Here is a 15,228-nt window from a genome sequence, read left to right as displayed (position 1 = left end):
ACAGGTATCAAGGATGACAAAGTGTGTTTATTCACTCCATAAAAACCCCAGTCCTCCGTTCACGCAGAGACTCCGCTCTCCTTTCCTCCTGTTGTCCGGTGCCTCGAGTTACATGTGTCTGTAGTGCAGGGCTTCTCAGAATCAAATAGGCACTGTGGCCCAAGAAGAGCAGCACACAGCCTGCAGTGTGGCCAGATTCCTGTGACCTTACAGGACAGGAATGCCATATCCTATTTTGGCATTTGCTGGTTTGGGAGAAGCAGAGAGCTTGGAAGCAGGCAGAGGGAGACATTCAGAAGGAGGCTCCAGAAAGAGGAACACTGCAAAGGCTGAGAAGGGACAGCAAGACTCTGAAGGGCAGCACTTCCGAGGTAACAGTACAGGGGCGGGGGGGGGGGGGGGGCTGTGAGCTGGAAGAGGGCACTGAACCCAGCAATATTGGGGTCCTTCTTACACGTCAACAGAGCAGTGTACCCAGCTAGGGAATGAAAGGGAGTCATGAGTGTAGAGCTTCTTGTGACTTTGGCACTGACGTGAAAAAGAGGGATGCTGAAGAAGGAATGTGCTCGAAGGAAATGTGCTGGGGTGTTGTCTAACTAATGAGTAGGGACATCGGACCCTGCTTGTGGACTAAAATTGAAGCTGTGGAAACTGAATATAGTGAGGGGCTGGGCAGAGTGGGGGGACACTGTGGAAGGGAAGACCGATTAAGGATGCTGGCTATAGAGAGAGAACTAGGACCCCTAGTACCCGACCAGGAATGAAATAAGGAAGGAGGGAGTAGAGAGATGAAAGGGCAAGAAGGTTTGGGGGGCACTGTGCCTTTGTTTCCCCCTGACCTCATCGGTAAGAACATCTGAACTGAGGGGTTGGTAACGGAACCAAGAACAGACGTGTAAGGGCCACTGGGATGGAATGCAAGGGGTCCGCGTGGCCTGGTGAGGAGCGTGGTCCCCACACCCATCCGAATGAAGCGCATGTCATGTCCATCCCAGCTGCAGAAATGGAAGCTCTTCCTGTGGTTCTGAGCTGTTGTTCCATAGGCTAGTGCTGGCGCATTTTGAGGACATCACTGAGGATGTGATACGAGCAAAGTGGTACCCAATGCGGTGGTGCACAGAATGTGTCGAGGCGCAGGGCTGGGGATGCGGCTCGCTGGGCAAGCCCTGGTCTAGCGTGTGCAACAGTCTGCACCACAGACTCGGGCAGGCTCGTTTAATGGTGCTGTATGCACTTGAATGACTTGCAGAAGAACCACAGCACGTTTAACTCTAAATGTGAGGAAATATAACGGAAAGTGCTAAGGAATGGTGAGGTGGCTCAGTGGACCAAGGTACCTGCCACCGAGCCCGACAGCCCGAGCTCACTCCCCAGCATCCACACGGTGGAAGGGAGACCGACTGAAAGTTGGCCTCTGACCTCCACTCCCGAGCCGAGGCACATGCATACACGTACACAAATGTACATTGTAAATTTATTTAAAGAAAACTACTCCACAATGGTAGAGACGGAACACAGATATTCCAAAAATCCCAAACAAGGATCATGAGTGCCTGGGGTTATAAAACACCAGATAAGGGGCTGCCGATGACACAGTGGTTAAGAACACTGGCTGCTCTTCCCGAATACTCACGGTAGCTCACAACCTTCTATAACCCAGCACCAGGGGATCTGATGTCCTCTCCTGACTTTGTGAGTTCCAGGCATTCACCTGGCGCACAGACACATGTGCAGGCAAAACACCCATACACATCAAATTAAATAGATTTTTTTCTTTTTTTTTTTTTTTTATAAGTAAGAGGTACAGTACCCTCAGCAGAGGTTCTAGTTACTTCCAGCAGTCACCTGGACATGGCCAGTGTCTCTGATGCTATGAACAGCACTGTTCACGGGTTATCTGCTACACATCTGTCCGCCATGCCACACACAGCCTAGTCAGACCGGCACCCAGCTGGCCTTCCCGATCACTGTGTGCCTGCTGCTCTGCAGTCTCCCTGGCAGACAGAACAAAGTTCAGTGCTCCAGAGTTGGCAGTCTGAGTGTGGCAGTAGTGCTATGATTTCGGGTGGGCCAGCACCCCCGTGTCACCTGCTAAATTCAGTATTTTTTTTTTAATAAACCTGTCATCCATGCCTGCCTGCAGAATTAGAAAAAAAATCTCTTCATTAAAAGTGTGTTAGCCCAAATCTATACAACACACACACACACACACACACACACACACACACACACACACACACACACTTGTTGTTGTTGGTTTTGTTTATTTTTTAAGACAGGGTTTCTCCGTGTAGTCCTGGCTGTACTGGAACTCACTCTGTAGCCCAGGCTGGCCTCGAACTCACAGAGACCCACCTGCCTCTGTCTCCTGAGTGCTGGGATTAAAGGTGTATGTGTGCCACCATGCCTGGCCTACAAACATATGTGTATTTTTTAATTCATAGCTCAGTGGTGGAGTGCTTGCCTGGCATACACAAGGTCCTACGTTCAGTCTCTAGTTCTAAAGTGGAAAAAGGTCAGAAAAGGTTCAAGCAATCTGTGCTAGACCAGAGCCCCGTGACAGTATTTGCCTAGTGTCTCCCCAGCAAGCAGGGGGCACAAAAAAGAGTCTGATCCTTGTTTGTCCTCCCTCTCGGGCAGTGCTCTCTTTTCCCACTGCTCTGGGCTGCCCTGTGAGGGAATTCCACATCCTCCACCACTGTCTTCATTCCAAGACCTCTGCTGGCTGGGGACAGCTCCCTACTGTAGCTTCAGGTGAGGTGACCAGCACCTCACTGTCGTCTTCTAGCTCAGCTTTTGTTTAAAAAAACAAACAAAAACCCATATATTTGTGTCTCTGTGTGTGTCTGTCTGTCTGTCTCTGTCTGTGTGTCTATGTGTGTGTATCTGTCTGTCTCTCTGTGTGTGTGTCTGTCTGTCTCTCTATGTCTGTGTGTCTGAGTGTCTGTCTTTCTGTGTCTGTTGTCTGTCTGTGTGTCTGTCTGTCTGTCTGTCTGTCTCTCTGTGTCTGTTGTCTGTCTGTCTGTCTCTGTGTCTGTGTGTGTGATATGATGTGTGTGTGTGTGTGTGTGTGTGTGTGTGTGTGTGTGTGTGTGTGTGTGCAGGACAACTTGTGGGAGTCACTTTTCCCCTTCTCTCACGTGAGTCCCAGGGATGAAGCTCAGGTCCGGGAGGTCGCCGCAAGCGCCTTCACCTGCTGAGTCATCCCACTGACGCCGGCTTTTTTTCCTGTGATTTTTAAAAATGTATTTTTGTCTTGGCTTACAAAGAAGTATTTTTTCACTATGACTTGAAATACTCTTCCTACTGCCTCATGTGGTAGCTTCCTGGATACCATTTAGAGGGAAATTTCTTAGACCAGTTAAATTTAGTAGATTTATTTGAGCAAACAAACACAAACTAAAAACAATTCCTGAGTAGTAGTTACCAGAACAACTGAGGATTTAGCCTGCAATGTTATCCAACAGCATTTATCAAAAAACAGAAATGAGAGCTCCAGAAAACAGCTACAGCTGCCATTTGGTTACAGCTTAATTGGTGATTGGGCTGGAAAAAATGGCTCAGTGGTTAAGACTGTATTCTTACAGAGGACCTGAGTTCGACTCCCAGCTCCCACATTAGGCAGCTCACAACTACCTGTGACTCAAGTTCCAGGGGACCTGCACCTCTCTGACCTCATTGCGAACATACACATAAATAATAAAAATATTAAAGTAATAATAACCGTAAGTTAATTGACCACAGGGCCTCCTGCAGCCAGCCAGAACCCAGTTAGTGTGATCAAGTTCTACATTGATTTGCTCTGTTAGCTGCCCCATCCAATCACACAGCCTCCTCCAAAGTTGGTTTTGCAATACCCGCCTGTTTCCACTTTTTGCCTGAGGAGGGGATTCCTGGGGTAGTTCTCGGTGTCACTGTGCACAGGAAACCTCTGGCTGTGATGTCAGACTCTGCAGAGTGCATGCAGTACCTCCCACCCTGCCGAGAGCTGCTGGTGATGCCTCTGAGTGGCTATGTCAGGGTTCCGTGCTGTCCCACCTCACTGCCTTCTCTCAGTGAGTCGTTGAGATTTTTTAACCTTAGGACTCTCCTTGCAAAACTCTAGAGACACGTGCTAGGGCCTTTTGTTGTTGTTTTCTTAACAGTAATTCAACGTGAGTAATGGTATTTTCTATAAGTATGTAAGTAAATAAATACATTGCCAAAGCCTCTGTCAGTACCGAACAGCGCCGTTTGCATGACAGACCGATTTTCTTCTGTAAATGCCAGGCCTAAGTGCCGGATGACCCACTGATAGCTCATGACGTGTAGTTTGGAAAACACCCATCTCAAGTACTAGTTTATTTAATCATTTCAGTAAGTCCCAGTGAGATGGTGAAATTCTGGCCTCTTTGAGGCCATTTCTAGAATCCTTCATTCCCTCACTGTTGCTCAGAAGTCACGAGCACGCTGTAACTTCACAGATGCGGTCCATTCACCTCTAGGAGCACCGAGTGGTGCCTCCCGTCCGCTCTCTGCAAATGTGTGACACTCCTTTGGAAAGGTCCTTTCAAAGCAGCATTGGTGAACCCAGCACACCCGCTGAGAAATGTCCATTTTCCGTGAGGGGTTGACTGAAGTAGTGTTGTCAAGCTCTGCCCTGTCTCCACAGGGTGTGCCGATCTCCAAGCCCTGGACACGATGCAGCCCATGGAGAGGAAGCGACAGGGCTACATTCACGAGCTGATCCAGACGGAGGAGCGGTACATGGATGATCTGCAGCTGGTCATCGAGGTGAGGGCCGTCGGCGTCGCTGCTGCTCTCTCTTAAAAGCAACGGGAGCCCTCTTCCTTTGTTTTGTGGTGCTGGGGATGCCGCCCAGGGCCTGTCACATGCCACGCACATGTTTTACCATGGAGCCGTGTCCCCTGACTGAGCCCCACCTCCATGTGAGCACTCACAGTGACACAAGCTGCCACTGCCCTCTGGAAAGGCCGAAGACTCAAGGTTCCTGATGAAGGCCCAGGCTCTTCCCCAGCTGAGCCCACTCGGGGGAGGGGGGACACCTGGGAGTGTCCTAGTTGAGTGTGCAAAGGACAAGGGCGTAGAGAAGGAGGGAAGGCCTCCAGACGGGCTTGACTCCAGTTCTTGCCAAACTGTGTTCGCACTGCCATTTGGAAACCTGACATTTTCGCTACCTAGTGTTTATGTCAGCTTAGGAAACCGAACAGGCGCAGGTGCAAAACAGTGTCCCAAATCATGTGTCACTGTCTGTACCTGTCCGTGTGGCCGGTGGCATCTGAGCTGATGACAGCGCCCTCTGGAGAGGGACACTACAGTGGCTTGTGTCCGAAAGCACAAAGGCGGCTTTATACTTCTACCCTCTTTCCGTTTCCATGGCTTCCGGTTGCCAGGAAACCATACCACGGCCGTCAGGTGAGGAGAGCGGTTCCGTCAGCAAACCACCTGGAGAATGCAAGCACCCCACCCCCACCCCACCCGGCCGGCAGGTGCATCTGCATCCCCTGCCGTGACCTGGAGAGCAGAGTGGAGCAGGGGCTGCACCTGCCCGCACCTGCCTGCAAGGCCTGCTGTGCAGTCAGCTGCTGCACCTGCTCCTCTGCGCATGTCCACCCCCTCACTCCTCTGCACCACTCCTCACACCTGTGCGCTCCCTGCAGACTCCTTTTTGTTGTTTGTTTTTGAGATCGGGTCTCGTGGAGTCCAAACTGGCCTTGAACTTGCTGTGCAACTAAAGATGACCTTGAACATCTTATCCTCCTGCCTCTGTCCTCCGTGCACTGGGGTTAGTTTATGTGGTGCTGGAGACTGAACCCCAGACATCATGCCTGCTAGGCAGGCATCCCACCAGCTGAGTTCAACCCCTCACTCTCCCTGTCTGTTCTTCGTTCGTTCATCCCCCAGGCTTAGCCTGGCCCTGGTCAGGCTTCAAATGGGCATTGAATGGATTCGATGTACTTTCCCATACCCGGACTAGGAGAAAAGCCCCTGTTCCCGACCTAGGAGAAAAGCTCCTGTTCCCGACCAACCTCCTCGGAGTGTCAGCTCCCAGTCCAAGGGCACTGTGGGTAGCCACGAGTCTCAGGCCCTAACCCAGAGGATGAGCAGACACAGGTGCTTGTCACTCCTGCTAGGCATCTCAGGAATGCCCCTTCTGCCCTCCTCACCCATTGTCCTATGGGCAAGGAGCTGTCAGGGGCTCGGGGCGAAAAGCACTCTGCTAAAATGACTTTCTTACAGAAGTTGCTAAAGCCTCAGCCATCTTTTCCCTCTGCTTCTCTCACTGAGCCTGCTCACAGGGCTTCTGCACAGATAAACAACCCAGTAGTGAATAAAGACTAGGGGCTGTCGCTGCTCTTCAGTGCAGCCTGGGAGCAGGAAGATCATGTTTGCATGTAGGTGCTTCCTGGCATCCCGTTCACAGTCTCCATCCCGTGTGGAGCTGAGACATTTCTCTCTAGAGACCTTCCAGTTCAGTGTCTCTGGCTAATGTCTGTGGCCCACCTTAACTCAGCAAACATTAGCTGAAGTGCTGTGGCAGAGAACACAGGTGGCCAAGGAGTCCCTGTCCTCATAGTTTGCACAGTCTTGTTGGCGAAGGACACCAAGAGAGACAGTGAGGATCAGGGCCCAGAGAGTAGGTCCACTCTAACCAGGAAGGGCTCTCCGGTTATGCTCCGACCACCATGAGTCTGCTCTGCCAGGGGAAAGTGGAAGTAGGGATGTCCCAAGGGTGTGGGGGTCCTGCGAGTTATACCCGAGTGTGAAGTAGGGATGTCCCGGGGATGTGGGGGTCCTGCGAGTTATACCCGAGTGTGAAGTAGGGATGTCCCGAGGGTGTGGGGTCCTGCGAGTTATACCCGAGTGTGAAGTAGGGATGTCCCGAGGGTGTGGGGGTCCTGCGAGTTATACCGCAGTGTCAAGGACCTCGGGGCCTGTGGTGAATTGGATCTCAAGGCCTGTGAACTCAAGGGGTTTGCATCTCATTTCTTGGCTAGTGTGGAGCCTATGCATGGTTTAATACAGAGCCCTGTGTTATATGGAACCTTGGGCAAATCACACTGTAAGCCATGATTTCCTCATAAGCCAATGAGAAATAACAGCAGCTAAGTCGCTTCATCTGTCCAGTGAGAACCCTGTATACACTCATGTGCCTTACACACATGTGCTACCGTGTGCATGTGGAACCCAGGTGGGGAGTATCTCTGCAGCTGGCGCATCTGCTCAGGGTTATCACAGGGTGGCAGAAAACAGCACCGTTTTCTCGCTGCGCAGCACAGAGGGTCCTGAGACTCTGAGATGACCCCTGAGCAGCAGCCACTGTCCCTCCATCCTGGGGGTTCCACTGTGCAGGGCCCTGTGCCCAGCACTGCTTGGCCCCCACAGCAGGCCTAGGAGGGAGGTGGGCTTCCTTAGTGAGGGGATTCAGCCCTTAAAAACCAGCCTTAACATGAGCCTAACTAGTGAACATAAGGAATTGGTGCAGTTTAGAATCTGACAGTGAGCCAGCGTGGCTTAGCCATGAAAGCATTTGTACTTGAGTTCGATCCCTGCAGTCCACGTGACAAAGCCACGTACAGTGGCACACACCTGTGATCTGTGGCAAGATGGGTGGCAGACAGGAGAATCGCCCGGAAGCTTGTCAGCCAGGTAGCCTGTAGATCATGCTCTGCCCAGTGAGACCCTGCTGCCTCAAAAGTGGGGGAGGAGAGGACCCACCCCAGAAACTCATCCTCTACACTGTGGTATACATGCCCCCCCAACTCTGTCTCTATCTCTGTTCCCCCTCATGGACACAGACACACAGTAACGATAAATAAGTCATAAATACGCTTACTTAGAAGTGCCGGCCTCTCGCTGTCCGAGTGCAGGAAGGCACGCGTGGCCGTGGACCTACACTCAAGCTCAGTTACATCTGTGTTTTGAACTTAGGTTTTCCAGAAACGGATGGCAGAATCGGGCTTCCTCACCGAGGCAGAGATGACCTTGATCTTCGTGAACTGGAAGGAGCTTATCATGTCCAACACAAAGCTGCTGAAGTGAGTGGTGGGCGTCACCTGACATTGTCACTGTAGCCCCTCGGGGACTTTCAACTCTGTTCTTCTCCCTTAGGCCTTGTGTTCCACTAGCCTTTTGAGAAGTGCCCTGTAACTTGATTACGTAATTATTGAGGAAGTAAAGGACAAACTACTCTGATTCAAGAGAGAAGCTGTGGTGGTGTGTGGTCCCCAGACAGGTACAGCGTGCAGCTTGGCAGGGGCAGTGACAGGCAGAAGAGCTGCAGCCACAGCCAGATGACAGCACAGTGCTCGTGTGCAGTTCCTGTCCTGGGGGAGCCTTCTGTCTGTCCCTTACACTTACGGGAACAGAGCTCCAGCCAGCTGGCCAGTTTAACCCTGGCCGCACCCCTGCCCTTCCAGGGCCACAGCGCACCATGAGGATACCAGCCCTGCACTCCAACCCCTGGCCACTGTGGCTCCCAAGCCCTTCTTGGGGATTTCTTTCTCTTTGATTCAAATGAGGACAAACCAATTCAATCTTTCAAAAGGAACTTTGTCAAGAGCCTGAGGTGAACTGAAGAGTCCAGAAAGGCCTAGAAAGCACCTAAATGTGTAGACTTTGGTACCTTTTTCTTCTTCACTGATGTTTCTCCCAGATTAGCTCATCCAACAGAGCTTTGGGCCATGCCACTGCCCCCCCCGCCCGAGCCATTCCTTCCCAGTGTCCAAGGATGCTAGGTCACCCGGTGGGGTGCCATTGCTGTGGTCTCCATGGCATTCGCCCTCTGACTGCCAAGGGGGAGATCTGTGGAGAGCGGAGTGACCGTCAGTTACTTGCAGGGCCTTGCGGGTGCGGAAGAAGACTGGAGGGGAGAAGATGCCTGTGCAGATGATCGGGGACATCCTGGCGGCCGAGCTGTCCCACATGCAGGCCTACATCCGCTTCTGCAGCTGCCAGCTTAACGGAGCCACTCTGTTACAGCAGAAGACAGATGAGGACACTGACTTCAAGGAATGTTTAAAGGTATGGCTAGCCTGGGACTTCCGGCGTCTTTGCCTCTTAGCCTGGGGGTGGCCCCACACCGCCCGCTGTGGGAGTTGTGCCGTTGAGAGGCAGGTCCCCATTAGCGGAAGCCAAAGATGACGAGCAGCTTCCTGAGTGCGTAGTGCTGTCCCAGGTAGAGCTTATTTTTCTTGGCACTAGAAACATCATTTCACATCCTGGTTAAACAGTGGTGTTGTTTCATTTTGTTTTTTGACAACCTCGTGTATCAACTGGTTTGTTTTTCCAAAGAAACATCCACAATGCCACTTCTTTTTGAATTATTTATGTCTTTGGGTGTTTGCCTGCGTGTATGGCAGTGAGCCACATGCATGCCTGGCGCCTCGGAGGTCAGAAGAGGCATGGATTCCCTGGAATTGGAGTTAGAGGTGGTTTTGAGTGTGGGTGCTGGGAACCGAACCCAGGTCCTCTGCAAGAGCAGCCAGTGCTCTTAACCACCCAGCCTTCTCTCCAGCTCCACTGAACTATCACTTCTTAATTTTACAAATTATATGTATTTAATAATCATCTTATTCCAGAAAGAACATTAAAGAGCTTAGTTAAATGTATAAGATACAGCAAAATAAAATTTTAAATAATTAGGTGAGAACTTTGCTAGTGGAGGACATGAAAGCAGGAAAAAAAGAGTTAACAGGAAACGAGGTAATCCCTACAGGTGTGACTGTGACCCTTCGTGTGGTGCACCAGCAGTGTGCACAGGTGTCGGTGAATAATCCCTACAGGTGTGACTGTGACCCTGCGTGTGGTGCACCAGCAGTGTGCACAGGTGTCTGTGAATAATCCCTACAGGTGTGACTGTGACCCTGCGTGTGGTATTCCAGCAGTGTGCACAGGTGTCTGTGAATAATCCCTACAGGTGTGACTGTGACCCTGCGTGTGGTGCACCAGCAGTGTGCACAGGTGTCGGTGAATAATCCCTACAGGTGTGACTGTGACCCTGCGTGTGGTGCACCAGCAGTGTGCACAGGTGTCTGTGAATAATCCCTACAGGTGTGACTGTGACCCTGCGTGTGGTGCACCAGCAGTGTGCACAGATGTCAGTGAATAATCCCTACAGGTGTGACTGTGACCCTGCGTGTGGTGCACCAGCAGTGTGCACAGATGTCAGTGAATAATCCCTACAGGTGTGACTGTGACCCTGCGTGTGGTACACCAGCAGTGTGCACAGGTGTCGATGAATAATCCCTACAGGTGTGACTGTGACCCTGCGTGTGGTGCACCAGCAGTGTGCACAGATGTCAGTGAATAATCCCTACAGGTGTGACTGTGACCCTGCGTGTGGTACACCAGCAGTGTGCACAGGTGTCGGTGAATAATCCCTACAGGTGTGACTGTGACCCTGCGTGTGGTACACTAGCAGTGTGCACAGGTGTCTGTGAATAATCCCTACAGGTGTGACTGTGACCCTGCGTGTGGTACACCAGCAGTGTGCACAGGTGTCTGTGAATAATCCCTACAGGTGTGACTGTGACCCTGCGTGTGGTACACCAGCAGTGTGCACAGGTGTCTGTGAATAATCCCTACAGGTGTGACTGTGACTATGCCTGGAACTCAGAGATCCGCCTGCCTCTGCCTCCCGAGTGCTGGGATTAAAGGTGTGCATCACCACCGCCCAGCTAACATTTTTTAAAATGTAAAAACATCATCTAGGACCAGAGGTATAACTTAACAGGAGGTTGATTCCCTGACATGCACAGGTTCTGGGTTCCATCTCTAGTACTTCAAAGAAAAAATTAAATAAAAGCAAATTTTGTCAATACATTGTATCTGAATCGTTACTTTTACATTTTTGTCTTTTCTTTTTTGACACTGGAACTCAAACCTAGAGCCTTGCTCATACTAGACAAGAATTCTTCCTCTGCTACAACTCTAGCCTCCAAATACTACTTTTTAGTAATTGAAAATAAAAAGCATAAAGATACCATTTTAACAAAATATGTAGGTACAGGTCTATTCAAAAACAAAAAAGAACAGTCTTCCTATCCATGGCTGCAGTAAATCACTCCTCAGTCATTAAAGGTGCTCACCCCAGAGTGCTGGTGACCCCTTGGGGTGGTCACTCTGGAGTGCTGGTGACCCCTTCAGGTGCTGTGCCAACAGACCACTGATCCTGGCAGCCTGATGGAGACACCTAAAGCATGATACCCCATGTGACCTGGTTCCCATAGGCACTAGGTACCCAGAGGGGAGTCACAGAGAGGAGGGAGGTGTCCCAGGGCAAAGTGGCTACAGAGAAGCATGGCCTGGGTCTTGGAAACGAATGTGAGTCAGGAACATGAAAAAGGGCGGTAGAGACAGCGCTGGCCAGTTCTGATGAAGCGGGGAAGGCAGGCATGCTGAAATGGGGGAGTCAAGAGCTGTCCACCAGACAGATGGGCGTGATGATGACTCCTGGGTGAGTGTGACTCAGATGGAGGTAGAAAAGATGGCTTTTGTGAGGGAAGTTGACCTCGTGTGGGGTATGTTGGATGAGGTGCTGAGGGAACGTCTAATGAGAAGTGTGATGTCGTCATGCTAGAACTCCAGAGAATGACTGAGTGTGGATGGTGGGCCTCAACCTGGGGCAGCAGCTCCATTGAGAGAAGACAAAGGAGACGGATGTGATGAAGACCAAGGCCAGTGGGCTGGGGGTGGGAGTGGCCGGGCCAGAGCAGCTCTAGCAGCAAAGATGAATGAACTTCACTGCGTGAGAAAGCTGAGGGCAGGGCGGGCCAGGACTCATGAGCTGAGTTCCTGTTGCTAACTTGACACACCTCATTTCAGATCCCGTCATGAAACCTGAAATCTCGACGGTGGCCCTGGGCGGGAGTTTAGCCCAGTGTCTCTGCTGTCTCATCTGGACCCGCGGTTTCCTCACGGGCTTCTCTGTTTTGCAGAAGCTGGCATCAGACCCCCGGTGTAAAGGAATGCCCCTGTCCAGCTTCCTGCTGAAGCCCATGCAGAGGATCACGCGCTACCCGCTGCTCATCCGAAGTGTGAGTCCTCGGGTGACTGACTCAGGAGCAGGACCCACCCGGCTGGACAGAGGCCGGACACCCAGGGAGCAGTGATCCCTCTGCCCCTCGCCCCTGTGTGTAGTCCGAAGGCTACGGTCTTAAAGTGGGCGGATAAAAGCAGGCTCTAATGCCATCCGCCTCCACAGGCACAGCCCTAGCATCCCATGGTCACAGCGTGCTGGTGGGCAGGGTAACGGCCCTCATCAACCAGAGAGAACATTGAGTCACCATGACCAGAACCGCGGGCTCCAGCCTTTCTTCTTGAGATAGGATGCTTTCTAAGGAGAATACAGGTTTTATAAAGTGACATAGTGAATTTTCTGCCAGCTTAGACTTCAGAGACCCTGGCTCAAAAAGCCAAAACCACCCACAAAAAACACAGGGCTTAAGTTATTAGGGAGACCGGAGAAGGCCGCCATTAGCCCGTGGCCTATTATCAAGACTCAGATCCATAGCGTCCTGTCACCCCCTGTCTTAGTTAGCAGCCCTTGTGGGACTCTGTGCTTCCCCGGGTAGATGCCATTACCTCTCCTCTCACGGGGAGGTGGGCAGGGGGCAGTGTTCACCTGAGGCCTCACTCACGTAAGCAGCAGGGCAGGGTGAACAGGAGTCAGTAGACGCCTGGTGGGCAGGCTGACCCAGAGGGACCCACACGACACTGCCCACTGTCTTCCAGATCCTGGAGAACACGCCACAGAATCACGTTGACCACTCCTCCCTGAAACTGGCCCTTGAACGAGCCGAGGAGCTGTGCTCTCAGGTGAACGAGGGAGTTCGGGAGAAGGAAAACTCGGACCGGCTGGAGTGGATCCAGGCGCACGTGCAGTGTGAAGGCCTGGCCGAGGTGAGGCTGTGGGCAGAGGTGAGGCTGTGGGCAGAGGTGAGGCTGTGGCCGAGCTGGAGGCACCAGGCAGTTCTGGGTAGGGAACCCGCACCACACCCTCCCTCGTGTGGACAGCCACACTCCCTGACCGTGCGGGCTCACCATCCTGCCCTGCAGGACACCCCCTGGACTGCTCTCCTGCCTTGGGAAGAGAGGCAAAGTGGGGTTTTGTTGTGAGTTCTTTGAATTTTACTGGTAGAAATCAGTAGAGTCAACTGTTGATTTTTCACAAGGCCGGAGGGAATTCTAAGAAGTGATAAATGGGAAGTGTTTGTATTTGTTCTAGAAAGGTGTGTCATTCTAACTATATTACCACCTAGAAAATCTTACCACAGTACCTCAGGTGCTGGACACTGGCATTTCACGGGCAGTGGGGCTATTTTCTCTCAGACTTACAAAGTGCCATTTTCTTCTCTTTAAGCAACTTATTTTCAACTCCCTCACAAACTGCCTGGGTCCCCGGAAGCTTTTGCACAGCGGGAAGTTATATAAAACCAAGAGCAATAAGGAGCTGCACGGGTTTCTCTTCAACGACTTCCTGCTGCTCACCTACATGGTCAGGCAATTCGCCGCCGCCTCCTCCTCCGAGAAGCTCTTCAACCCCAAGTCCAGTGCTCAGTTCAGAATGTATAAAACGGTGAGCCCCGACGTCTGCCGCAGACGGAGACCAAGGAGGCTCCACCTTGACCTAAGCACAGACACACACACACACACACACACACACACACACACACACACACACACACACACACACGACCTCCCACCCTCACCCCCGCTTCACGTGGCTCTCAGCGTCCTTTACCACCTCCCAAGGGTGCCAGACTTGGGCTGCCTGCTGCTGGGACAGCGGGAGCTTCCTCCTGGCAAGCGGGACAGCAGCATGTCACGGCCAGCATTCATCTCCGTAACTCAGGACATCAAGCCAGGTGTCAGAGCCGAGCCTGTCACAGCCGCAGCACAGGCGCTCAGAGCTCCTGTCCCCAGCTCGGGGACACTGACTTGGTCCTGGGTTTTACCAAAGAGGCTTGCTTTTCTTCCTGGGTAAAAGACCTCGGGCACCAGGCCCCCTCTGCTTCTCCACGGGCTCCTCAGAACTTTGAAAATTGCTCTCAGGACACGGTGGGTGGAGTGTTGGGGTCCGTCTCACATTTTCTCACCTGTCTTGTCCCCGATTCTTTCAGCCCATTTTCCTGAATGAAGTGTTGGTGAAACTGCCCACAGACCCTTCCAGCGATGAACCTGTCTTCCACATTTCCCACATTGATCGGGTGTACACCCTCCGAACAGACAACATTAATGAGAGGTCAGTCCCGAAGACGTGTGCCCTGTCCTGAACTCTAGGAGGAAGCACAGGCATGTCCCTGTGCCATAGGCCCGTGGCCACTCGTGACCAAGTCCTACTAACTCTGAACCTAGCCTCTCACGTGCCCCTGCACTCCAGCCCCACAGTAGGCCCTGGCTAAGTTACACACACAGCTGCCTACTCATAGTTACCTGCTTCCTGTCTCCCACAAGCTCCCAAAATGGCAGATCCATGCCTCAGTCCCCACTAAAATCTCCCTGGGGGCTGCCTGAACCCCGCAGATCTGCATCCCATCCCGCAGACTTGCACTTGGCCAGATGGCTGCCGCCCCCACCACCACCACACACACACACACGCACACGCACACGCACACACGCCCACCACCATGCTTCCCTCCGGTGGAGCTCCCGGGGTAAGCGCCCTGATGGCAGCCCCGGGGACACTGCTGTTCCTCTGCACCGGTCTCTGGTGACTGCCCACCATGCTGAGTGCCATCAGTGTGGCTGTCTGCTAGCTCGGGGCTCCTGTTCCCTCACAAGGGCCTCGTGTTGTCCAGAGCTATCTTTGGCAAGCCTGGGCTCTCTCTGATTAGCAGTCCGGTCTGTCACTTGGGCTAAGATTAGGCGTGACTGGAAACCTGCTAAAACAAGCTTGAAACCAAGGTTAGCGAGGGAGCGGGCTGCCACTGGGGGCTGTGCTTGAACCCAGGAGTGCCTGGCAGTCCTCAGGCCACCATTCTGCTCTCCTCCAGGACAGCCTGGGTCCAGAAGATCAAGGCTGCCTCTGAGCAGTACATCGACACCGAGAAGAAGAAGCGGGAGAAGGCTTACCAAGGTACCTGCTGGTGCCCCGTGGGTGGGAACCAGCTCCCGAGGGGTACGGGCAGACCCGAGGCTGGCCTTCGAGGCACCAGCTGCTGCCCCTGCAGTGAGGCCTGGAGATGGCCTCAGACGACAGCAGAGGAGCCTGGGTACCCCTCCCTC

General features: G+C 52.5%; 1 protein-coding gene across 5 annotated transcripts in view; it reads left to right on the top strand.

The window, feature by feature from the left end:
- Itsn2 (intersectin 2) overlaps positions 1-15,228 on the top strand; it is a 119,034-nt gene that overhangs the window by 98,688 nt on the left and 5,118 nt on the right. For all 5 annotated transcript variants that reach the window (XR_008220143.1, XM_052745985.1, XM_052745987.1 and 2 more), the window contains 8 exons: positions 4,652-4,773; positions 7,933-8,039; positions 8,841-9,024; positions 11,940-12,038; positions 12,736-12,903; positions 13,364-13,579; positions 14,124-14,245; positions 14,997-15,079. Coding sequence is in view for 4 of the 5 variants with exons in the window: in XM_052745985.1 (XP_052601945.1) it covers positions 4,652-4,773; positions 7,933-8,039; positions 8,841-9,024; positions 11,940-12,038; positions 12,736-12,903; positions 13,364-13,579; positions 14,124-14,245; positions 14,997-15,079 (1,101 nt within the window). In the remaining variant the exon portion in view is untranslated. The remainder of the gene's footprint in view (positions 1-4,651; positions 4,774-7,932; positions 8,040-8,840; positions 9,025-11,939; positions 12,039-12,735; positions 12,904-13,363; positions 13,580-14,123; positions 14,246-14,996; positions 15,080-15,228) is intronic.

This window comes from Peromyscus californicus, unplaced genomic scaffold, assembly GCF_007827085.1.
Source record: "Peromyscus californicus insignis strain IS unplaced genomic scaffold, ASM782708v3 Scaffold_1__1_contigs__length_55948999, whole genome shotgun sequence".
Lineage (NCBI taxonomy): Eukaryota > Metazoa > Chordata > Mammalia > Rodentia > Cricetidae > Peromyscus > Peromyscus californicus.
The sequence above is the reverse complement of the archived record's forward strand: the minus strand, read 5'-3'. Positions and strand labels throughout refer to the sequence as shown.